Source organism: Parasteatoda tepidariorum, chromosome 5 (assembly GCF_982258835.1).
Source record: "Parasteatoda tepidariorum strain Cologne lab strain chromosome 5, Ptep-v5.0, whole genome shotgun sequence".
In the NCBI taxonomy this organism is placed as follows: Eukaryota; Metazoa; Arthropoda; class Arachnida; order Araneae; family Theridiidae; genus Parasteatoda; species Parasteatoda tepidariorum.
In genome coordinates this window covers 97786321-97812245 of record NC_141759.1, presented here as the reverse complement: position 1 = coordinate 97812245, position 25925 = coordinate 97786321, and the positions used below count along the sequence as shown (strand labels likewise).

General features: G+C 29.5%; 1 protein-coding gene across 1 annotated transcript in view; it reads left to right on the top strand.

Annotated features, from left to right (window-relative positions):
- Myo95E (Myosin 95E) overlaps nucleotides 1-25925 on the top strand; it is a 64578-nt gene that overhangs the window by 23787 nt on the left and 14866 nt on the right. The window contains exons 7-19 of the mRNA XM_043044185.3: nucleotides 79-185; nucleotides 2672-2819; nucleotides 3927-4045; nucleotides 6419-6505; nucleotides 8535-8600; nucleotides 10110-10214; nucleotides 12023-12085; nucleotides 15311-15505; nucleotides 16242-16356; nucleotides 16564-16685; nucleotides 19730-19797; nucleotides 21634-21850; nucleotides 23770-23919. Of these exons, the coding sequence (XP_042900119.3) occupies nucleotides 79-185; nucleotides 2672-2819; nucleotides 3927-4045; nucleotides 6419-6505; nucleotides 8535-8600; nucleotides 10110-10214; nucleotides 12023-12085; nucleotides 15311-15505; nucleotides 16242-16356; nucleotides 16564-16685; nucleotides 19730-19797; nucleotides 21634-21850; nucleotides 23770-23919 (1562 nt within the window). The remainder of the gene's footprint in view (nucleotides 1-78; nucleotides 186-2671; nucleotides 2820-3926; nucleotides 4046-6418; nucleotides 6506-8534; nucleotides 8601-10109; nucleotides 10215-12022; nucleotides 12086-15310; nucleotides 15506-16241; nucleotides 16357-16563; nucleotides 16686-19729; nucleotides 19798-21633; nucleotides 21851-23769; nucleotides 23920-25925) is intronic.

Below are 25925 nucleotides of genomic sequence, written 5' to 3'. Positions count from 1 at the left end.
GATTTTTTATAACTTACTACCAATGAATCTTCATTCTCTCTGGAATAATGTGTATTTTTTTTGCTCCTTTTTTTACAGAAAGTTTGAAATTGCAACGTAACGCGGACAAATACCAGTTCTTGCATGAGAGCCGGTGTTTGCAAGCCAACAACATCGACGATAAGACCTCTTTCCTCACGACAAAGGTAACTTTATAATGCTTAATATTTTTTCTTTTTTCAAACAGTAATACTATTCATTAAGTTTTAAATATCGTCTTTTTTGTATTCCTCAACTTTTCGAATTTCTTTAAACTTATTTGAATTATTATATATCGTTTTAGAAAAAGGTACTATCATTAGTTGAACAATTTCAGAAATGTATGACTTTTTTTACTATCTTCTCAAACTCCTCAAAGTATAACATGAGGCTTCCAGATGTAAGTAAGCAAAGTATAATTATAAATTAGAGATAAACAGAACAAATTTATAAGTTTAAATTGTAAAGTAAATTGGATAAAATAGTTAGGTTTTCAGTATATTTTACAAACAAGGATAAAACAGGTGGAACCTGAGTGTCTCAGTTTTCGTTTTCTTTGACCTGAATATAAATTATTATAAAGTATTAAAATTCAAGATTGCAATATTACAATAAAATATTAAATATTAATTTAGCAAACGACCTTTTCAAATGTTTGCGTTTCAGAAAATATTTAGCAATTTCGTTCAAATTTCTGTCATAAGAATTTACAATAAGATATTATATTGTCGATGTATAAAAAATTTATAGACTTCTCTTACAAATATTTAAGGTGTTTTTGAGGTTTATTTGAACTCGAATTAAAAAAAATCATCCTTCTAAGGTTTATAATCAAAGTGAATGAAGTTGCTTTATTCATTCTCGAAATCTACAGTAGAGCACAACCAGCTTAGGTTTTTTTAAGGTAAACAGGTTATTTTCTCTACACTTCAAGCAAATAATTATGTTTGAGTTGTGAATAATTTCTCCCAATTTCAACTAAAAGTACAGCTGAGCTAAATATGAGATTGATTTTTCTGAGGTGAAAATAATTGCTGAAATGTAGATTTATTGATGATTTTATTTTTGGTGCAAGACATTAGACTTAAGTGTAAACATCTACCTTAAGTGTATTTTTACTTCTAAAACACCTTAATTTTAGTAAGGGTAAAAATATAAGTATTTTCAATAATTGTTTTACTGGTCATAGTTTGTTGTTATGCAAGTTATCTACATTACAAATAATTTTCGGTGGAAATTTTTTGCGCTGTACAAATCAAAGATATTTAGACTTTTTAAATTTGTTTTTTTGTTATTCTTGCCACCGTTTTATTTTGAAAGATGCTATGAGGGCAATAAACTTCTGAATACATTATTACCCAATATAATTCAGCATTTTCTGTTTAAAAGTATATTTCATTTTAAAAAATTTGATTTGACTGAAGTATTATGTCTTGGTAAGACAGAGATAGAAACTTGAAACTTTAACAAGCACGGGTATTCCTGCCGCCTGAAAACTGATAAAAATGTCTGGAAAGAGCAGTGATAAAAGTTTTAGTATGAAAATATTCCTAAATAATACCGGAAGCGCTCAAGAAGACCCAGGATCTGGAGGACTTCTCATTTTCTTAACAAATGATAATCGTAGAATATCATACTTAGCACGAAAAATATAATCATTGGAGATCTGAAGAATTAGCAAAATTTCCTCCTCTCCCCATCTTACTATAGAAACATTTTACCCAGATAACTTTTTGTTACAACAAGACAATGCTAGTCCTCTCACTTCAAAATGAACCTCAAAATGGCTAGATGATAATGGACAAAATATTTTAAAGTAGCCTGTTTCATCCCTTGCTTTCAGTCTCTTAGAGAATTTGTGGGGAATGATAAAAAATGAATTTGAGGAATCAGAAAAAAAAAAAAAACAATTATAGAATTGAAAGATAGATTTGGAAATTATAGGGACAAAATAAATTTAACACTGTTCAGCATTTCGTAGAATTTATAACAAGACTACTTTAAAGACTTGTTCATGCTGGAAAGATTTTGCTACTGATTTATCAGCATAATGTTGTATACAGATGAGACATGAGAAAAAAGAACTTGCTAGTGACTTATCAGTTTAGTGTTGTATTAAGATAAGACATGAGAAAGAATTTGCTACCGATTTATCAGTATAATGTTGTATACAGATAAGAAATGAGAAAAAAGAATTTGCTACTGATTTGTCAGTGTAATATTGTATTACGATAAGACAGGAGAAAAATTTTGCTACTGATTTATCAATATAATGTTATATGAAGATAAGATATCTTAAAATATACTTTGATTTCTGAATAATATTTTTATTTATTGCTTCTAAACATCTTATCCGTTCTTGAAAAAAGCTTTTTCTGATAGCAGGGAATAAAAGAAAGAAAGAAATGTTTTACTGTGTTTCAAAAGTTTTCATTACACAAATTTTTTTAAAAATATTTTTTTTTCTTAACATGAAAATCTAAACATTTGTAACAAAATCTGAACACTTGCGTCTGAGTAACGAAACATATGCAGGCAGATTTTTAATAGTTTGTCTACTAAATAATTTAATCTAAATAGTATTTTTAATGTTATTTAACTGGCTACTGACTAGTTCAGTGCAGAAATTATATTGTATACCTCTTTATTGCAGAGGGCTTTGGAGATGCTAGGCTTCAGCGCGGAGGAAATGCATTCAACTTTTCAAGTGGCTTCATCAGTGCTCAAATTAGGGAACGTTCAATTTCTGCCAAGGGCAAATATGGACGGAACGGAGAGTTGTTCTCTGGTCAACGACTATGGTGAGTATACAGGGTGTTAAATAATCACCGCTCTTGATGCATACATTTAGAATGCTTGAAAAAAATTATAGTTAAAAATGTATGCACATTATGGATCGCAAATAAATATTTAAACGAGAAAAAAGGAGAAACGTTTTTAAAATCTGGCAAATCACTATTAAAGAAGATAGATTTAAAAACACCAAAACCTGTTTGATTGTCGATTGATACTTCATGTTGAATCGTTAGTAAGCTCCTTTCTGATTCTTGACTGAACCAAAGAAGTTTTGATGTTTTTACAACCGCCTTCCTTTATAGTGATTCTCTGGAATTTAAATAAATATTTCGTTTTTGCTAGTCTAAATAATATTCTTTTGATGTTGGGCATATTCAACGTCACTATATGAACAAATCTTTATGTGTCCAATAATCTTCGAAAATAAAATGAGTCTTCTTTTTCCTAAAGCAATACAATAAAAATAATTACAAGAAACTGTCACGCAGTTAGTTTTGAATCAAGCTATTGTCAGTAAGTAGTTTAATTTTTGACTTTTTACCTAATTTCCTGTTTGATTCTATTAATTTTGATCCAGTGAGTAACTTTTTATTAATTACCTAGGAAATCTTTATTTTTTAAAATTCTTTGTTTAATAATCTGTAAAATGTAATTCCATGAATAAAGCACGCGTAATGGAGCAAAATTTGCTTCATTCACATTTTTAAAATTCATTCATACCAGGTGTTCCCTTTAATTTCAAATATAATTCTATACTTGAAGATCTAAATGAAGAAAAAAAATGCATTGACAAAATCATCTTTGCAGCTTTCTCGCTAAAATGCTAATTTGTAACCTCTAATGTGCTAATATATTTTGTAACCTTAATTTTGACCAAAATTCAATGTCCTTGCATTACCTAAATATTAGATTACTTGATTACCTGGTATTTCTTGATTACTGAACACCTTGCAAAATACGGGTGATAATTACAGAACACCTTGCATAATGAGGGCGGTCATTATGGAGGAAGAACACAAATTTTAATTTTTAAAATTAAATATTTCCTACTCAGGTATAAGGTACAAGTTTGCTTACATTTTATTTATTTATTTTTTCTTTCTTTCTTTCAGAAATGTATGAAATAGCTGAACTGTTGCAGGGAGATGTTTCAGTTCTACAAGCCGCTCTAACACAAAGAACCGTCGAGACGAGGCATGATGTGATAGTCACTGATTTGTCTGCGACGGAGGTATTTTACTGCTGCCATCTGTTGCTCTGTAAATGAACTAAATATGCTCCATATTTGAAGAAATTATATAATAAGTATAGAAAAAATTTAAAAAAAATTAAAATTTGTTTAAATCAATAAAATAAAGAAATTTTTAATAATGCTTTAGTAAATTTATTCCCAATGAAGGATACCTTTTTAAAAATTTAAAATGGCGGATTAAAAAAATTATAATATTAAAAATGATTACTTATATGTTTATTCTGTAGACATTCTCAGCATTATTTGAAAAATTTGCTCCGTATTTCTTAATTTTAAAAAAAATCATTAATTTTTTATTTTTTTATTTTATGGGTTTCTTAATTTTTCTATATTTAAGTAATATTTCGTAAATCGTAAAAAAAAAAAAAAATACTTATTGTTTTACAACACACAGAATTTATGCACATTTTAAAATTTAACTATTTTAAAATATGTTTTGTTGAATAATTTTGGTTGAACTGTGCATTTTATAGATTATTAAAACAAACTCAATGTAAATAAAAATAGGGTTTTCTGTTTATTCACAATTTAAATAGACTTATAACTTATGGAGAGTTATTTCCGATTTTATCATCATGATATCTAATTTTATATAACTGTCTTTAACAGCTATATCGCAACTATAAGTACTAAAACTTGGCTACTATAGAAGAGTAGTTTTCTAAAATAGTATTTTACTGTAGTAGCTATATCTTTGTGTAAAAATTTTGTTATTTAATTTTTTATCATTGTTAGTATACAAAAAACTAAACTCAGTGGCGCGACAGCCACTGTGTGTTAGTATACTATATAATTATTATTCAAGACATTGAGGAACATTACATTTGTTTACACTAAGGATTATGCTCTGTAAAAAATTCCGTATCAAATTTTGGTAAAAACTACTGGTGCTTTTAACAGCAAATTCCTTTTTTACCGTAAAATATTACTGAACAAAAAATCTGATTGACCATAATATTTATGCAGTAATATTTACTGTAAAATCACTGGGGTCACTATGATTAAATAAATATTTCTGTAAAATATACGATGTATAAAATTAGGGTAAAATTGGATTTTACAGTAAAAAGGATCTAGTGGATGCTTAACCCAAGGTGCCAATACTTTTTACCGTAATTTAATCCTAAATTTTTTACAGAGTACTAGGGTATTGCAGGGTTAAGGAAGAATGATAGATTTAAATTCCATCTTTCTAAACCAAGAGTATTTTTACGTAAGAAAATTCAATGATTATTTTAAGTTACCCTAAATGAAATTCAACATATGCCATTAGGACTTACATTTAAAAGTTATCTAGGTAAATATGAATATTGTTCACATTTTTACTATATTTACATTTGGCCTTGTTATATAGACAAATTAATTAATGTTTTCGATTTATTTTTTGCTTGCAATCGAATGAAGAGTCCATAAGGAGCTATATCAAACACTATCAAACAGTTTAAAAATGTTTGCTTCGAAAGTATAACTTTGCTCGATCGATTTCCTTTTGATATCATTCGATTCAGTGTAAAATAATACTTAAGACTTCACTTGACTAGATAACAATACCTATTGAGTAGGTAGGTATAAGTCAAAATGCGTATTGTTTTTCCATAAAATCTTAAAAACGTCTAAACTATTAATCCTATCGACTTGAGATTATTAGTTTCGTCCCATTAAGTTTAAAAAACGCATCAGAAATAAAACCTCATTTGTCTAGACAGCAAATCTTCTCTTTTTACATCTATGTTCCGTTTAGTATACGTCTTAGGATGCTATACCGTGTTGAAATCTTTCATAGCAAATTTCGTTTCATCTTCATTGGTAGTTTAAAATTTGAAGTATAGAAAAAAGCAAGTTCATGTAAACCTGGCGTTTAGTATGAAGTTTTAATTTCTGATTTTTTTTTTTACAAAATTTCAAAATGCAGGCAAATTATGGCAGGATTACTTCCTTATGACATTTTGCTGAGTATTTGTCTACTCTTTGATGTTTTGCAAAGAAAGAATTTTAGCATTTGAAACTTTATGCTTTATGATAAACTATCGACTTACATGAACTATTTTTTTTTCTATGGCTTAAATTTTAAAGAACTAATCAAGGTGAAACAGAATTTGTGATGAAACGTTGCTCAAGTAGAATAGCGTCTTCTTAAATAATCCAATACCTTGTACTAAAGATAAAAATGTTCTTCTTTCACAAAGTGCCATTATATTAGCCTACATAAATTTTTAAGAACAATTTTGAATGTTTTTCAAGACAAAATTTTAATGTGGCAAATAAATGCATTTTTTTTACCTTGGTAGGAGTAATAAACACAAAAATTATTATAATATTTAATCTTATATATTTTTTGTGTTTTTGTTGCAGGCCAATTATGCTAGAAATGCCTTATGCAAATCTTTGTATAGTCGCTTATTCAATTGGCTAGTAAACAAAATCAATGAAACAATCAGGGTAAGATATTTATAACTTTGAAATATTCTTCATAATCAGTCATGTCTCGTTACATTTAAATTTTATACTTTGTTATTCATGTATACATGGGATTCATGCACTTGGGATGTTTTGACAACTGACTGACAAAATCTTTTTTAAGAGTATCATCTGCAAATCAGGTTCAATCTTTTTCAGTGACAATGTGATTAGAAAGTAATGCATATAATGTATTTAGTCTCTTTCAAAGTAATTGTTAAGTGATTAAAATAATGCATATAATGTATTTAGTCTCTTTCAAAGTAATTGTTAAGTGATTAAAATAATGCATATAATGTATTTAGTCTCTTTCAAAGTAATTGTTAAGTGATTAAAATAATGCATATAATGTATTTAGTCTCTTTCAAAGTAATTGTTAAGTGATTGAAATAATGCATATAATGTATTTAGTCTCTTTCAAAGTAATTGTTAAGTGATTAAAATAATGCATATAATGTATTTAGTCTCTTTCAAAGTAATTGTTAAGTGATTAAAATAATGCATATAATGTATTTAGTCTCCTTCAAAGTAATTGTTAAGTGATTGAAATAATGCATATATTGAAAATAATTCATATAATTTATTTAGTACCCTTCAAAGTTATTGTTAAGATAAATTACAAAAAAAAAAACATTTTTTATTAGCCAAATTCTTTTTGTTATGCATACAAAAAGCACTGTTGGATATAGAATGTTGTATTAAATGCGCTTCTTTGTAATGAACTAGCTGTTTGTGCGCATTCGACCTTTTTCCTAAATTATCTTAATTTAGTATTGATTCTACTAGAAACCGTATTAAAATAATGGTTTTATTGCAATTTTCTGATCTGGTTACTAAATTGCTGATCTCTTCAAGTCAGCCGCTAAATAACTAAACAATGATTGTGAAGCTGAATTTGTGCCGAAATGCTAACTTTCTTTTGTTACGCATGCAAAAAAGTACTGCTGAATGTAAAATGTTGCATTAGATGCTCTTCCTTATAATGGACTGGCTGTTCGTGCGCATTTAAACTTATCCTTTTTTTTACATTATATTAAATTAATGTTGATTCCATTAAAACCGTAATGACATAACTATTTTATCACTATTTACTGATTTGATAAATAAGTTGCCCATATCTGAAATTAGCTGCCAAATAAGTAAACTATGATAGAAGAGCTAAATTTGTGCCTATTTAATTGTTGTTTCCGACAATATTTAATACAAAAAATCAAATGAGGCATAATTTTTATCAATTAAGCACCGATTCAAAAGTTTAACGAACAAGAAGTTTATAAAATTCAAGAGTAATTTTCAATATTTATGAAGTCCTCCACCTCAAAATTTGTGACCGCTTTTCTGAATTGCCATGTAGTATATAAATATATATATATATATATATATATATATATATATATATATATATATATATATATATATATATATATATATATATATATATATATATATATATATATATATATATATATATATATATATATATATATATATATATATATATATATATATATATATATATATATATATATAAATGCATGGCAATTCAGAAAAGCGGTCACAAATTTAGAGATTTTTTGAAAAGAGAAGAAAAAAAAATTCTCAAACTGAAGAGCTTTTAAAAATATTTAAAAACAAAATTAAAAAAGCAGGAATCTAAGTACGGGAAAGATAAAATTTCTTCATCAGCTCATACGATTATATCAGCAAAAAAGAGTGCTTTCTAATATTGTATTAATACAGCCAAAGAAAAATATATCAAAACAATAGCGGGAGGAGCGCCAAAAAATATCGGTCTTTTTTCTTTTATCCTTTTTGTCTTTATTGTGCATTTTTGTATTAATTAGTATTCAACTGTAAAAATTTAAATAAATCGCCTAATAAAATTCAAAATTTTTTTCCTCCCATTCTGTTTTACGTTTGACAGTAATTTGTTTCAAAAGTGACCTTCAAAATCATTGTGTGATAATTATCTCATAAAAATTGTGTTCTAATTCTTATGTTGTTCTCATAGGCAAAACGAATGGGTAAAAGAAAATGTATAGGAATGTTAGACATTTATGGTTTTGAAGTCCTGGAGGTGAGATTTGTTTATTCTGAAAAATTCCTATTTCAAATAATAATCACCTTTATAATATATACTTGAGATTCTTGTTCAATATAAAATTGTTCTACAAAGCATATAATGGGTTAATAAGTAATTATGTAAAATAAGCAATAATATATAATAATTAACTATGTATGATAAGTAATCATTAATGATAAGTAATGTAAAAAAATGTGATAAAAAATAAGTCATGGATAAATAAGTAAAAGCACATCGTAACGATATTGAAATTGTATACATATTTTTTAGTCTCTGTTTCATATTAATTTAAACTTAAAAACAAAATTGGTGTTAATGACACATGACTAGGTATAGACAAAATTGAACAAACATGTGATCTAATACAGTATAAGACTATATTGATTACTTGCAACCGTAATTAAATTTTTTATATTTGATTACAACCGCAGTCGTAATTGCAATAATCGATTATAGAAATCAATTAATCTAAATGGTAATTACAATTAATCATAATTTCGATTACAACGATAATCATGATTGTTTTAATAGCAAAACAAAACGATTTTAGGTAATTAATTAGAAATAATAAAAATAAATTATTGCATGTAATCATAAGAATAAATCAAAATATATGATTATGAAAAAATACGATGAGGTATATGATTACTTATAATCATGATTACCTGCATTCTTATATTTTAAACACTTGCAATTATAACAATAATTATTTTAATTATAAGAGTACGGGTAATCACGATTGTATGTAATCATATATTTTGATTACTTGTAATTTTGATTACATGCTACTGTTTAATTTTTTGTGATTTCGAGTAATCATGATTGCATGCAATCAGTGATGATTAATTCCAATAGTGTAATTAGTAATTAATTATATAGTAATTATTATTTGTAATCAAATACAAATACAATCGAATATTTTAATCAACAAAAATTTTTTTTGGGAATCTTGAGTGAAATATTCATCTGTTATATTTTATAGAGGAGATCCCAATAAACATCTATTCGTCAAGGTAACAAAAATCTATTTTAAAAAAAATTCAACTCTTTTAGCCCACCAAAGAGCACAATTTGTTGAAACACCTCGTGTATTTCTAATTTTAAGCTGATTTTTTTCTCTCTCGACTACTGTGGTTTTTTAACTTAGTTTCACACCTTTATGTTTCCATTTTCAAATCACTTTTTCTTCTTAACATTCACGTCTTTCAAATTTTGAAAATAGGCACCTGTTTTTGGGAGTTTGAAACTGTTATTTCGACTGTTATTTCGAATTTTTTGTACATTTTTGAAGTGAATTAAGTTTTTAGTAAAGTAATAAAAATGTATGTACGAAAAAGTTTATTAAGTATTTATACATTCAAAGCTCTATTTCCCATGAAATAAAATAGAAAAATATTTAAAAATGTTAGTTAAAATTTGAATGTGTCTTTATTTCTTTCAGAATTTAAAAAAGTTCTAGTACTTTTTAAACAAATTAATTATTTGTCTCTTCCTTTTTTTCAGTTTAATTCGTTCGAACAGCTCATAATAAATTATTGTAACGAAAAACTCCAACAAATTTTAATTGAATTAACACTCAAAGCTGAACAGGAAGAATATATCAAAGAGGTATGTAGTTTTTCGATGTTAATTTTCTATATTTTATTCAGTTTGAAATGGTGTGTATATTCATTGGATTAAAAGTTTTGAAACAATAAAATGATAAGTCACATTCAAGTTGCTCTGACGATCTGTTTCGGAGAAAAATCACAATACTTCCCAATCATTTATTTTTTTTTTTATTTTATAACTGGCGTTGAACAGCCTACCCAATTCTAAGTTAACGATATCAATGTTCAACTCCGTATCCTTGTAATTTTGAAACCTAAGCCAGAAGACAAAGAAACTCCTAGTTCAAATATTTTGACAAACTAGCCTCCGTAGAAAACGTTTTGATGGAAACCGGTATTTGCGTTACATGGAGAGGAAAACTACGAAATCCTCCGATTATTAGCCCGTATGACACAGTATTTCGTAAGTACAGGTGCTAGTCGGGAGCAGAATTCGTATCAGTGAACCACCGCTGAGGTTTGATCCTGGGACACGTCATTGGAAGGCAAACGCTCTAAATCAAGCCTGAAAATATTTGTGAGAATTTTGCTTTTATTTTATGAAAGTTGTGAGTATTTGCTGAGTATCTGTGTAGAAAGAATGTGAAGGAACAGCTCAATGAAACTGTAGGAAAAAGTGTGGCTTGTAGCTTTATTCTCCCACACCTTTTAGTTACTATAAAAGTAATAAAAATTAAGCTTTTAATGTAATATAAGTTTTATGAAGTTCTTAGTAGTCAATATAACAGGCCTTCTGATGTTTCAATAATTATACTTAATGTTCTTCTTATCTGTGACATCTAAAACTGTTATTTTCACTAGTGGGCTCCACCCCCTGTTCGCTAACTCTCTCCAACCCTCAAAAATTGCTATGAAAGCTTGTGTGGTTTGCTTTGTTAGCCACGATCGCTTCACTTACTACTAATTTAAATCCATTTAAAATGTGTTCTAGAGAACTTAGATAACATATGATAATATATCATCAGGTATATAATAATATATTATCAGATAACACGTAATATTATATTTTAATAATATAATACATATTAATATAATGTCAACAATAAGTTACTGAAATAAAATCTTTTTATATTCAAATGTTTGACTGAATGAGACCAATAAAAGAAGTTGTATGACAAAACGTCTCCTACGCATTCTTTCACGTCTAACGTCTCTCATAACTGTCATCAACGCTTTCTTCTGCTTTTCGATCACGCTCTACTTGATTATACTTAAAAAGAATAACAGCTTGACTAATTCTCATTTATCAATGGATAACAATAATAATGAATGCAATTATTATAATTTAACCTGCTTAATTATAATTAAGACATAATATATAACATATTGTTGATATGAATTATTCCCTTTTTACCTTTCAATTCAGTTTATCTTAGAAATCAGTTTATCTCAGCTGTTTGACGTAACAAGGTTTTCGAGATATCGAGAGTTACATACCTGCCAACTTTTACGCATTTGGCGTAAAATTTTATTTTTACATTTAAAGTGGTAGTAATTATATGCTATTTGTTCTTTTATAAACTTGTTTTTTAAAGGATTTTGATCACCACTATTTTTAAAAAACTTACGCATATATATTATTATGCGTTACTCTCAACTATTTCAGCTCAAGGTTTTTCAATTACAACGTATTTCGTTGTTTGAAATTGAAATTTTAATTCCGTTTTAATACCACTGGGAAAAATCATAATTGAAGGAATTAAAAGTTGGCAGGTATGAGAGTATACTGTGTATATACTATGTTTTTATTATTTTTGTAATATTGTAATATACGATAATATTAATTTCTTTTTCTTAATTTTGAAGGGCATACAATGGGAGCACATTGATTATTTCAATAATGCTGTTATATGTGATCTTATAGAAAAAGTAAGAATTAGTTTTGATCAGAAATATTATGCTTCATATACAGTGCAAATCTTTTGTGTTTAATTTTTAAAAAAAAAACTGTTTTGTGCTATTTATTCTTCTCTATACTTAAGTACTTATTTCAGAGATAGATTAAGATTGAAATAATATTTGTATTTTCTGTATACATAATTTTCTTGAAAATTGTTTTTTATTATGTGAGAACTTGAGCGATGCAATTTACATTACATTTCATATCATGCTTGCTTAATTTTTACAATTCAGAATTGAATTAAAAAATGCTGTAAACGAATATATGCTGGAAAAATGTATCGAATTTAAAATATTGTTAGTTCTATTTATGAAGATTGAATAATTAAATTTAATACGAAGTATGAAATAATTAATGTAAAATAGATAGTAACATTATTTGTCTGAAACTAGCAAAATGATCTGCAGATTGAAAAAAAAACGGATGCTGTAGATCTGCAAATCTGATTACATGATCTGTTCGTGATGCATTAATTGTGTTTCCATGTTGGTTTAAATGACACTTGGACATGCCAAGTTCCCCAGCCATTTGCTTTACGAGTTAAGTCAGAAAGGTGCGCCTTTCGTTTGACAGGAGAGCACCGCAAGGGTGAAAATACGTCTTGGCTTGGAGACCCACGGATCGATGGCAGCACAACTCATTTATGAGGCCACTTCTTTAATTTAGATTGAAAGGAAAGGAAATTTTCTCGTGATCCCTGCACCCTCAGTATTTCTCAATGACTACGGGACTTTCGACTCCACTGAATTTATAAGCAGGTATATCGCATGTAGCGTATACTCAGTGGGTCTCAGCGAGAATCGAACCCAAGCCCCTCGGAATCGGAGTCCAATTCTTGTGCCACTGGGGAACCATGGCATGAGAAAAATGTTTTTAAACTATTCTTAAAATGTTTTAAAAGTTATGGATTCTTCTTAAACAGCAACTTTCACTTTAAGTATGTTAATTTCTATTTACCTGCAATTAATAAAGCTGTTGTATAGGAAAATTAGCTTTAATTTAAATATAACATTTTATGAGAGTTTGAAAATAAGTGTGGAGAAATGATGTTTGCTTCAAAATTTTGCTCCACTAACAGATTATTGAAATAAACTAATTTTTACCACAAAGTAATATCTTTGTACGCATTATTTTATTTTAGAACAAAAATTATTAAAAAAAAAATTTCTAATAAAATATTAAAGAAAACTCTTTTACATTCTCTTTTATTGGAGTAATAATGGTATGAAATCAAATCTTGTTTTAAGAAAATTATGATACGTAATCAAAAGTCAATTTTAAAAAAATGCGCGAAAAAATTTTTTAATTATTTTTTTTTAAAAAAAACCTAAGTGCGATGCCATCTCTAATAGAAATGCTTAAGTTACCACAAATTTAACTAATTTGTTTGGATAAAATATGTTGTCATTGCTTATAATATTGGTTTATTCATCTAAACCAAATTTAAAAGATCATATTGCATTAACCAGTCACAAGCAGTCTCTCCCTGATTTAACAGTTACCCACACAGCGGCATCAATGCAATCAATGATATGAGAGGAAAGCGTGATAACTGACCACTTGCAATGGACAGTTCGACAAATGTTCATTTTGTGACGTAGTTAAAATTGTTAACCGATTATTTAAGCCAAAGCGTAAAGTATCCTCATTAAGTTCTTTTTTTTTTGCTCTAAATCTAAACAAAAACCGGCTCTGAAGCGTGCGACGAGGTTTTCCCTTTTACAAACATACATATATCAGAGCTTGAAACGTAACAGATCCGGTTGAACCTTTTCCTTTGCTTCGGATATCACCTTACTTATAAGGAAACATAAATATTCAAACACAAACAGTTAGGCTCCGCTTATCGGTTTTCGTTAAGCTGTTCTACCGTTAATTGCTCGACTCCACCCGCACGTCGTCGGGATACCAAAGCGGGGGAACCATCCCCTCTGCAGAGGATCAAAATTCTGATTGCGATCCCAAAATCCTCAGGGAAGGTCACCAATAGTCCATTGTGACACTCTAGTGCAACGTAAATAAAATACCTACCTACGTTAAAAACCTAAAAAGCTTTACCACGTTTCCGTTGTGTGTTGATAGATATCTTCTCAATTCCGAGGAAGGTTAAACTTTTTAAATGACCAATCCAAAGTCTATAAAGTCGTTCAGGCAAATCTGAGACAAGAGCACTGCATTGACATTCTTGGAATCTCATTCTTGGAGGAACTGTGGGAATCTTCCAAGCGTTTTTTATATTGACCAAAAGCAGAGAGTGAACCTTACATGATGTTGAATTATAGAACTATAGAAAGTTCATTACCCTCCCTAGCAGGCAGATAAATAATTTCGTTTCCATAAACATCCACATTGGATGGAACCCACTACAAGCATATAGTGCTTATCTGGGCCAAGGAAACCAATTTGGAAATGATATCCTTACCCAACTTATCCAAGATGGGTTGTCAATTCTGCAAGTATTGAATTCAGATTTTACTATTAGTCAATGTCAACATACTAAGAACGTTGGAGTCAAAAGAAATGCTCAAAACTTTTTTTATGGAAAAAATATAAAGCCCTAACTACATTAAAAATGCTTTAGCTATAACATTTTGTTGTGCAATATCATTACTCAATACCTTTATCATTTTGAGTTCAAACTTTACATTACGAGGAGAAATGGATCGATTTTTTAAGGGATGTTTTCTCTTATGATAAAAATAAGGAGAATTTTGCTTTTATATTTTCTGAGAAAGATATGATAAATTTAGTTTTCAGTTTTGTACAACATTCCGTCCATAACTGTTTCCAACTAATAGATATTTTGATATGATACGCAATATTTTATTTACCAATAAGCATTATAAAATATGTGTTATTAAAATATATTATTAAAATGCATAAACACATACGTTTATGCATTTTAATATTTTATTTGACTAAACATTTTGTAGCCATTTTATGTAAATTTTGCTAAAATATGAGTAAATTAAGTAAACAAATCTGCTACCAAAACTTTTTATATAAATATTTTACTCAACAGAAATGTTTCAAATTCAAAACTAGAAAAGCATTCCAAAAAGGTACTAGTTCAAAAACTATTGACACAATCCAAATTGTAAACTAATTAATTCTGATATTGTTCAAGGCACCTACACACACTATAAATTATGAAGGGTTAATTCCAATGCTAAAATGTATTTTCCTTGCTTCAGAATAATCATGGCATATTGGCCATGCTGGACGAAGAGTGCCTTCGGCCAGGTCCGGTCAGTGATGAGACCTTTTTATACAAGCTGACGCAGGCCTGCCAGGACAACCCTTACTTTGAGAGTCGGGGATGCAGGAATTTCATAGCCGACAGCACACTCCCTCACCACAGTTTTAGGGTTAGGCATTATGCTGGAGCAGTGAGTACCACCTTTTTTTTAAAATTATAATAATAATATATTGATCGTACGAATGAAATGTGAACACTCATGATAGCATCAGAAATACAGTAGCAATAGCATCGTCACAATGCAGGGCTGAGTTTGTATAAAGGTAAAATGATAACAACACAGACTACGCATACTTGATTAACAAGATCGTATGACAGCATTAAGAGTTATTGTAAAGTTTTGCTAGAATGAGATGCGTGGCCAAGTGTAAAAAATAGTAAGCTATAAAACGAATTTTAACTGCAAAGATAGAAAAAAAACATTTTCTTCTCAGACGTGCTTGTTTGACTTGGTCTGTGGTTTGGCAAATCCGAAAACGATGAGTCCTTTTCACGAAAGCTCTCACTACATTTTTGACAATGCTTGCTATACTTTTAGCAAAAAATGTCTGCATTTTGCTCGCTTTATGCTAAAGAAATATTGCTATTGGGCGTTGTTTCCTGAACCCATCCATTTTCAACTCGAATTGAATTTACACTCACTTTAAATTTTGTTAGCGAATTTGTTATTCAGTTATATGAAATCTTCAATGCACATTTCCTATTTTTGTAACTCTAAATAGCAGCACTGCTGTCACTAGTGTATTTCTGAAGCCATGACATGTGTTCATATATCGTTTGGGCAAACATTGTAATTCACTTTTAATAATCACATAATATGGAACTCTGGCACGAGGGTCGTTGTATATTAAGTGACTTTTTTGCAGGTGACATACTCAGTGACTGGATTCATTGACAAGAACAACGATATTCTACACAGAGACCTCTCCCAAGCCATGTACCGAACAGAACAACCTTTACTCAAAACACTCTTCCCTGAAGGTATTCCTCCGTATACACTATCTTATTTCATTTATTGTTTAAACGGTGCTTTATTTCCACTGGCACTTATACGAATCGTCCAACAGTGCAAGAAATTAGTTGCAATTTACGATCACAAAATTATGACAATTTAATTAGTGATATTGTTCAGCCTATGACTTGAACAATTTCATGGTGCCCCCATATAATTATGGTCATCATTTACAGGTAATCCTAGAAGGACATCCCTTAAAAGGCCTGCCACAACCGCTACCCAGTTTCGGATCTCAATTGGTGCACTTATGAAAAGTCTTCAAGGAAGGAACGCCCTCTATGTTCGCTGCATAAAGGTATGCTACTATATGTGTTATGTATATTATATTAAACTTTTATATAGACTATACGTAAAATATACAGGGTCTTTATAATTAAAGTTCCACTTTGAAATGGCTATAAAAATAAAACTACCTGACCAAATGTCATCAAACATGGTAAATGTCTATAAGAAGTCATGGGATTTTTGTTCCCACAAAAAAAAAAGTTCAAAAATTCACCACCAGCGGAGAATGGCGCTGTATGCAATAGTGTTAAGCAAATGTGAAATATGCAAATTTGTTTTACACGTCTTTTACCGTAAATTTGCCGTAAACCTTGCGGTGTCATTGGACCTCGGCGTTTTCCTCTTACAGTACGGAACTTTTGTAAAGCCCTTCGTTCATTGCTGTCGCATTCATAGTAGCATTTCACGAGCAAAGCACGGTCTTGCATGGTAACAGACATTGTCGACTCAGAACACTGACAGCTCAGACAAGGCGACTCACTTTTATAACTGCAAAGTCTCATGACGTGTAAAACAAATTTGCATATTTCACATTTGTTTAACACTATTGCATACAGCGCCATTCTCCGCTGGTGGTGAATTTTTGAACTTTTTTTTTTGCGGGAACTATAATCCCATGACCTTTTATAGACATTTACCAAGTTTGATGACATTTGGCCGGGTAGTTTTATTTTTATAGCCATTTCAAAATGGAACTTTAATTATAAAGACCCTGTATGTTAAATATTTTTTTAATGGTGGGCACTTGAGATGTATTGTCCCATTGGCCTCATATGCCAGGACTGCTACTCTCTTCTCGTTACCCAGTGTGCACCTGTGGCGAAGCCACGGCGGTGGAGCAGCGTCGCCCACGTCACACAACCACAAACCCGTTTATAGGACGGATCACATTCACACAATCACACACACAAAGGAGAAAGGACATAGAGCACACAGAGAGAGAAAGAAACATCCATGTTCAGAGCGGATTCGAACCCGCAACCGTTGGCTCCGCGGTCAGGCACGATAACCACTCGGCCACCTGGTCGGCAATATATAATATATGTTAACAATTCGATTTAAATAATATTTTGAACGAAACGATCGTAGATCGTTAAGTGGTGCAAATATGAAATGAAATTCATACGATTTTGAATCAGCAATATTAAATATTTTTCATTCTGCAGCCATTTAATGCTGAAACAGCGCAATTTTGCAATGCGGGCTACCAGAAGTTTTTCATTAAGTTCGCTATACGATATCTTGGAATAATAAACGATGTAGCGAGTGAATAAACGAGTGAGAGGAACTGAAGGATATATAAGTTTGTTCGAAACATTGTAATGTTTAAAAATCCATAGACCCGTATAAAAACCAGTTAAAAACTCAAACCAAATTTGAGTATAGTAATTGACCAGTACAGATTTTTTGTATATATATTTTTTTTATTCTACCTATTTTTTGCAACTGTTTTTTTTTTCGATGAATAAAGCATAATATGCTTAAAATTAAATGCTTTTATTTTTAGTTTGATGTATTACGAAAAATATGCATTATGATTCATTAGCTGTCAATATGGTCAATATAATCGATAAATTTTACAATGCTTTTCGGTGACAGGTAGATCTGATATACAAGTCGAACGCAAGATTGACGCTTGTTAAAAACAATTTTCTCCACAAGTATGAAATTCTATTTTTCCAATGAAATAAAATAAGTGCAGAAAATTATTTTTAATAATACTTCAAATTAAAATTATAGCATTACTTGCTATGGTAAGATAAAATAGATAAAATAAGAAGAAATGATTTTTGAGATTTTTGTTTTTTCATTCTCAATTAATGATTTTCTGATGTCCCGATCTTCCTCTGAATCTGATTAATTTTCAACTTTCTGTCTGTTCGAGCAATTTAACATAACCGTGTAATAATTTCGTAACTTTTTTCTCAGATTTGTATTTATCTTATAGATTTGTTTTTTTTTTTTATGTTAAGAATTTAATTTCGGTTAACTCAGCGTCCAAAAATGTCTCAAAAATTGATTACAATTTAGGTTTAACAGATCATATGAACTGAAATGATTTCATTAATATTTATACATTTTTAAATTAAGATTTTTTTTTGTTTATGTATTAATTTGTTCATCAAATATGTATGTCTCTGATGTGAACGTCCAAAGTTGGTGACCGTCGACTTTCTTCGACGAATTCCAACAATCACATAGTCACTGCTGTAAATGTTGTAAATATATGCTGGATCTGCACAGATGAAAAAAAATCTGGTAAAATTACCTCACTGCATGGTAATGACATTTATTATGAAAAAAAACGTAATTCTGGTTAATAAAACTAAAATATGCGGTATTTAAATCGTTCATTCGATATTTTTTCATTTCATATGGTAATACGGTTTGCCGAAAATTTTGGTTTCCAAAATATATTTCTTATTACCTCACATTTTGTAAAAAAATACATAAGTTAGGAGTAAATTTAACGAAAAAATGGTTATTATGTGATAATCTAAGATAATACGATAAAATTACCAAATTTTATCATATTTTTTAAGCATTATAAAACGATATTTTGTTGTTAAATTTACCAAACTTCTTACTAAAGTATCATTATACTAAGCCGTAAAAATTGACGAGCTTCTTAATGCTCCCATAAAGGCAAAAATACGGTACATTTTATCATATTCTGGTAATTTTGACCTAACTTTTTTTCTCGGTGTAATTTGATGATAATTTATTCATTAACATTTAAACACTTATTCGATATTTTTTTTTCTATTAGAATAGATTAAGAGTAACATCAGTCGTGGTTACTGACCAGGATAAACTTTACAGTATTCCTATACGTTGATGTTTTTCCTAAACTATCCTGATCAGATATTGAAATAATATAATGCCTTCAGACATTCACCAAAGTGAGTAAGTGATTGTTGACATTCATCGGTGAAAGTCGAGACCCTCCAGATTTCGGTGCTTCACGGAAATATATATATAGATAATTTAAATAGTTTATGAATATTTTGTTATTAGTTTTCATAAATTTTAAGACATTTCATAAATTTTCAGCCGAACGAGCTCAAACAACCTATGATTTTTGAAATGGCTTTAGTGCAGCATCAAGTAAGATATTTAGGGTAAGTAGATGTCTTCAAGCATTCAAACTGCACCGTAAAGAATTCCGTATCAAATTACGATATAAAGTACCGGCACTTTGGGTGCATCATCGGTAAAATCCATTTTTATTATAAAATATTATGCCGCATTATTTGTTTAATTACAGTGTTTCAGTGATTTTAATGTAATTATTACTATAACAATTGCGGTACATCAATTTGTTTTTTCTGTAACACATTCCAGTGCAAATGAATTTTACGGCAAAAAGTACCGACACTCTGAGTGCCTGCACCTTTTACCATAATTTGATCCGAATTTTTTACAGTATAGCGTTATTTTAATATTATTTAAGCACCCATTATTTTACTACAATATTACCAAATATCAGAGGAGGGATTGATCGTCTCCCGATAAAGTGACCCAAGTTCGTATCCCAGAGATAGCTGGTCGATACGAATTTCGACCACAGTGCTCGACCACCGTGATGACGTAAAATATTCTCCGTGGAAGTCGGATTATGGGTTAGAGTCTCCTTACAGCCAGGCAAACCATGATAGGTTTTCGTCGTTTTCTTCTCCATGCAAAGCAAATCCGGGTTAGTTCCATCAAAAAGTCCACCGCGAAGGTGATTTCTCCCGATACTTGATCCAGAAGACAAGGAGTTGAACATTGGTTTCCGTAAACTCTAAATTGGATCGATGAAAGTATATACGATGAGATTACTATATCAGCGTGAAATTGTAATTCAGGGTAAGGTTTCAAGAACTGATTTGCCATATTATCTTGGTTTCTTTATAACTTAAACTCCACGTTTTCTCAACTAAATATTTTTGATTGATCTCAGTTTTTATTATTATTTTTTTTTAGTTTTATGTCACGTCTGGCATTTAATTTTAAAATTCAAACCAAATTTGCTTCTTTTTTTTTTGCATTATGTAAGGACTTAAAGTATCCCATAAATATTTAATAAGAAATAAACCAATATTTTAAATAGTGTGATAATATCAATCCTAAACTTATAACAGCCCTCTATACTTATAAAATAATAATTTAAAGAGAAAATGCTTGTGGGAAATATAAAAAAAGTACTGGTGGGTGTCATAAATATTATAAAGTAATTTAATTGAGATTAATTAAAAAATTGACGTTACTCAATACAAGAGAAAAATTAGGGAATTTTGTTACTGGCTACTAGTCTGTAGTATTATTTTTAATATTAGACACTTGAAAAAAATGTGTCCACCTTTTCAAAAAATTAAAAATTTTAAATTACCAAAAACTATTGATATTAGAAATTTAAAGTGATTCTTTTGAAGAGTTTCTCAAAACACCACAGGGTTCATTTCTAAAACGAAGAGGGATTTTCCTGATATCTATTGAAAAGGGAAAAAATTAATAACAATCCGGAAAATAAAAGATATAATCTTTTCATCAGCTTACACGATTATATCCGTAAAAAGGAGTGCTTTATTCGTTATAAAATAAATGTAAAATAATTGTAATCATAATCATGAAATTATTTTAGATTATATATAATTATTATCGGCAATAAATTAAAAAAAAATATGAAACTAACTCGAATGAAATCTTTAATAACTAACTATTTATCGCAACTTCGTAGATTTTTAACCAACGAAAAATAAGCTGAACGTTCCAAAAATAAATAATATGAGAAGTTGAAAGCACGTATTTTGCATTAACAAACAAATTTATTATCTCTATTTTCTCTTTCGACTGATAATTTTGCTTAATACCACGTGTTAACAAGGTTAGTTGTTTCTAATTAATTGAAATTAATACAATAAATTTAATGATAGAAGGAATTTCGATTCAATTATTTATTTATTTTTCCACAGCTTACTGGAGACGACGCGCATGCGTAAAGCTGGTTACGCCCACCGCCAAGACTACGAATCTTTTCTGCAGCGGTACAAAATGCTGTCCATCCACACGTGGCCAGTTTGGTCCGGCCTGCCAGTTGAAGGGGTCACCCACCTATTAAGAGACCTTCCCGTCCATACCTCCGAATATTGTTTCGGCAGGACTAAGGTTTTCTTAAAACACAGCAAGACTGTAAGTAGTTTTCTTACTGAACGTTCAATATTGTACACTAGTTGAAACATTTCTGAGCAAATAATTATTTATAAAAATAAATTTTCAGGACTAAAAGCTTATTAAAACATAGCAAGAGTGTTTATTTATACATTATTGAATCATCATGACTGTGCTAGTTTAAAATTTCGTTTAGGGATAACGAAGAAGCCTTTGAAATTACCCAAAAAAAAAGAAAGCAGAAATAACTGTTGGTCTATTCGACTCTGTTGTTTTATTCTGATTGCTGATGATTCATATTCATCAACACTACATCTAGTTTCGTACTTACGAATTTGGCGAGAACCCACCTTTTCACACTATGTAAAGGACTGACAAGAGTATCATGATGTGGGACTGGTATGAAAATGGTACCCTGGTGTATCTTGAGAGCAAACAAAAACCCATACAACACTAGTTCATATTGTCACATCAAACGCAGTCTGCAATGTTACATTTTTACTTCGAAGGTAACGATAATGCTGCAATGCCTTTGGCCAGAAACGTCATTGAGCATCAGTCTGACTTGCAGCACATTCCCCGACGTCAAGGAGCGAAGGTTTCGTCGTCATATGCGAATAATATGCTATTTTCATAACTGAGTAGGCAGCAGTTACTCATAACTGTTAGGACAAGTTTAGCCTATCTAAAGTTAGTGTTATCTAAGCTTATTCCGAAATGCCAATATGGAGAAAAGCCACAGATTTGTAGAAATGAAAAACATTTGTGGTTTAATTTTTTAATGCTTAAAATCTTACTCCAATGCTACATTATCTGGGCTCATAAAAATTTGCAAACACTAAGAGCAAGGCAGTGACTTTGATAATTTTTATCTAGGTGGGAAAATGTCGCCAAATTGGCAGTTTTTTTAAAACAGTTATTTGTCCATTCGAAAGCCTAAATTATTTTTCACCGCAACATGATATTATTAGGGATTTAATTTACTTCATATACTAAAGAATTAGTATTTAATAGTGGAATTAGTATTTATTTATTTAGTATTTAATAAATAAATGTATATAGTATTTAATAAAGAATTAGTGGTAGTTAAGCCACAATATATTTTTTCAATATATTTAATACTTCGATTGTATGGCACAACTTAAACTGTGGCTTTTTTATTTTCCTTGGCGACAGAGCTTTGAAAATCCAAGTTAACTGAACGGAAAATGTTTGATGAAAAGTTTCATCCAACAGCAATATCCTATTTCATTTAATCTACAGGATCTTCGTGATCAATGCATGGTTTCGCCGAACTTAAAATTACTCTAGAAGCTTGTCGAAACGATACCATCCCGAATACAGGATGTAATAAGTGCAAAGTAAAGTCCAATAAAGTATTAATCTAAAGCTTTTATTAGCCTGTGTGAGTAGTTGGCACATTTACCACATACCTGGCCAATGCAAATTTAGCTACATTGGGCAAACCTGTCATGTTATTTAATTTGGAATAAGAAAGGTATATCTTTCGTCAATAATTCGATAAAGCATCGAACGTCGCATATCGTAAAAAACATAGGCATAAAGTTAAATCCGATCGTAGGCAAAAATTTTCGCCTCCCCTGTCACATCAGCTCATTTTATTCTTCTGATCTCTTATATGATTTATATCAATGCCTGTTATTTTGTTAATGACATAATTTCTTCAAACCCTTGCTCGGCCTGGATATGGATGATCTTGTCTGGATTAACTTTCCAAAGCCGCCATCGTTCACTTCGGATTCCGCGTTTTTTTTTCACCATTTTATTTCCCTTATTATTTCTTTAAAATTTATTTTGTTTTCACTATTTTCGTGTTGAGGGTCTTGATAATTTAGAGTGTTTGCGACTATTTCCATAATAGTTTCTTAAACAACTGAAGTTTCGTTCAATTTGAGTTGACATGAATGAACATGTTTCAGCTGTATGAACTTGAGCAGTTCAGGCAAGAGAGCCTTCACGAGCTGGCCACACTTATTCAGAAGTTGTTCCGCGGATGGGTACACAGGCGACTCTTTCTTCAAATGAGAAGAAGCCAAATCATGTTAGCAACAAATTATCAAGCTTGGAAGGTAAGCTATTATCGAATCCGTTTCGAAACAAAATAGGAAACAAGTGTTAGCAAATATAAAAAATAATAATTCGACATATTTTTCAAATATTAACAGTTAAAAATTAATTAACTTTTCGTTGTAAGGAATATTTAAATTAAACTAATTAATGAGTTTTTTAAATTGAATATTCTTAAATAGCCTACAATTTTATAATGATGATAGATTTTTTAATTAAAAAGTGACCATTTTGATCAAGAAATATATGATAGTTTAGTACAAAACTATTGTGACGATGTACGAGACATAAACTTTGACGAGCAAGTAAAATGACTTTCTATTGAACTTATCGGGATTATTTACACATTATTGAATAGCGCAAAAGTTAATTGTAGTTATGCTGTGTCAAATGAAAGTTTAACAAATCGTAAGTATGCGAACTCGAAGTAATGGAATAAGGGATGCACAAAAAAACGCAAATCTAACGCAAAAAAAAAAATACTATAATCGTAAATATTATAATCGTTCAAAAGGAAAAGAACATGGAAAATGGATATTAGCATGATACATAACTAATAAAAATAGTATTTCGGCATAGTTTTCAAATTATTAATAATTAAAAATTAATAAACTTTTCGCTGTAATGAGTATTTAAATTAATCAAATAATTTTTTTTAAAATTTAATATTCTTAAATAAGCTGCAATGAATCTTTGAATGGAAGTTAAAATGATAATCTTTTAATTTAAAAAAAAATCTTGGTAGAGAAATATAGAGTACATATTGATTGTGACAATATGAAAAATCATGAACGTTGAGAAGTAAATAAAATTTGTTAGTATTGAACATATCGGGATTATTTACGAATAAAGCAAAAGCCAGTTTTAGTTATGTTTGTGTTAAATTAAAGTTTTAACAAATTGCAATTATGCGAACTTGACGTAATGAAATAAAGGATGCTAGAAAGTATTTCTGACGCAAAAAAAAGATAAAATTATTAAATAATATGAGGAATGTTAGTATAGAGTACCATAATCATGAAATCCGTATTTATTCAATTGAGATAAACTCGTAGTAAGATTCAAAGGTTGGACAAGGAAGTAAAATGAATATTTATATCCGAAAATCCATTTTATTAAGTAATAAAATAAATTCCTTAGTTTTCTCTACTGACTTGTTATTAGAAAGAAATAATATATTTATTTAAATGTAATGTGAAACATATTTATTAAAAATTGTCAACATTTAAAAATAACTAAAATATTTTTATTTTGTTTAATTTGTAGTTTAATACTTAAATATACTTTTATTTAAATTTTTGGAAGCTTCATCTTTGTCTGATATTTTCATACAAATTAGAAATACTAGGACATAATAATTCAACAAAATTTGTTTTTACCGTATGCAAACGGAGACATTAATCACCAAATTAAAATGAACAGTATTTAAAATTATAATTAGAAATTAATTTTTGCCTTAACACCTCTTCCACACATAATACATAATCGTTTCCAGATTATTTCTACTAAAAATATAAAGATTTTTTTTCTTATTTAAAGATAAAATCTAATAGTACAAAAGCTTAGTAAAAAATTTTAAAAATAAACCATTTTTCTCTACTTACATTGTTTCATAGAAAAAAAGTGATGTTTATTGCTGATTGAAGCAATTATATATTATTTCTATTGATTACTATTTTATCTGTGTATTGATTATGCCATGTGTAGTTGCATGCTAATTAGTTATTAGTTTCCCATTCGATATATTCTATGTGTTAGTTGCTGTAGTGCATGGTTATGAATGAAATGAACAAATGAACAAAATGGGTAACCACTCGCTCTTTCATTTTTTTTACTTTTTTTATCTTAAATCCTTAAATTCATTTGCTTCAGTTAACCCTTTACAAGGCTTAGGGAAATATTCTCCCCACTAACTTCCCTAACATGCTATTTTAACTTCTCAACTATATATAAGCTGTTTTCCTAACTGTGATTTGAGCTGTCGTCTGCAGATAGAGAATACAAAAAA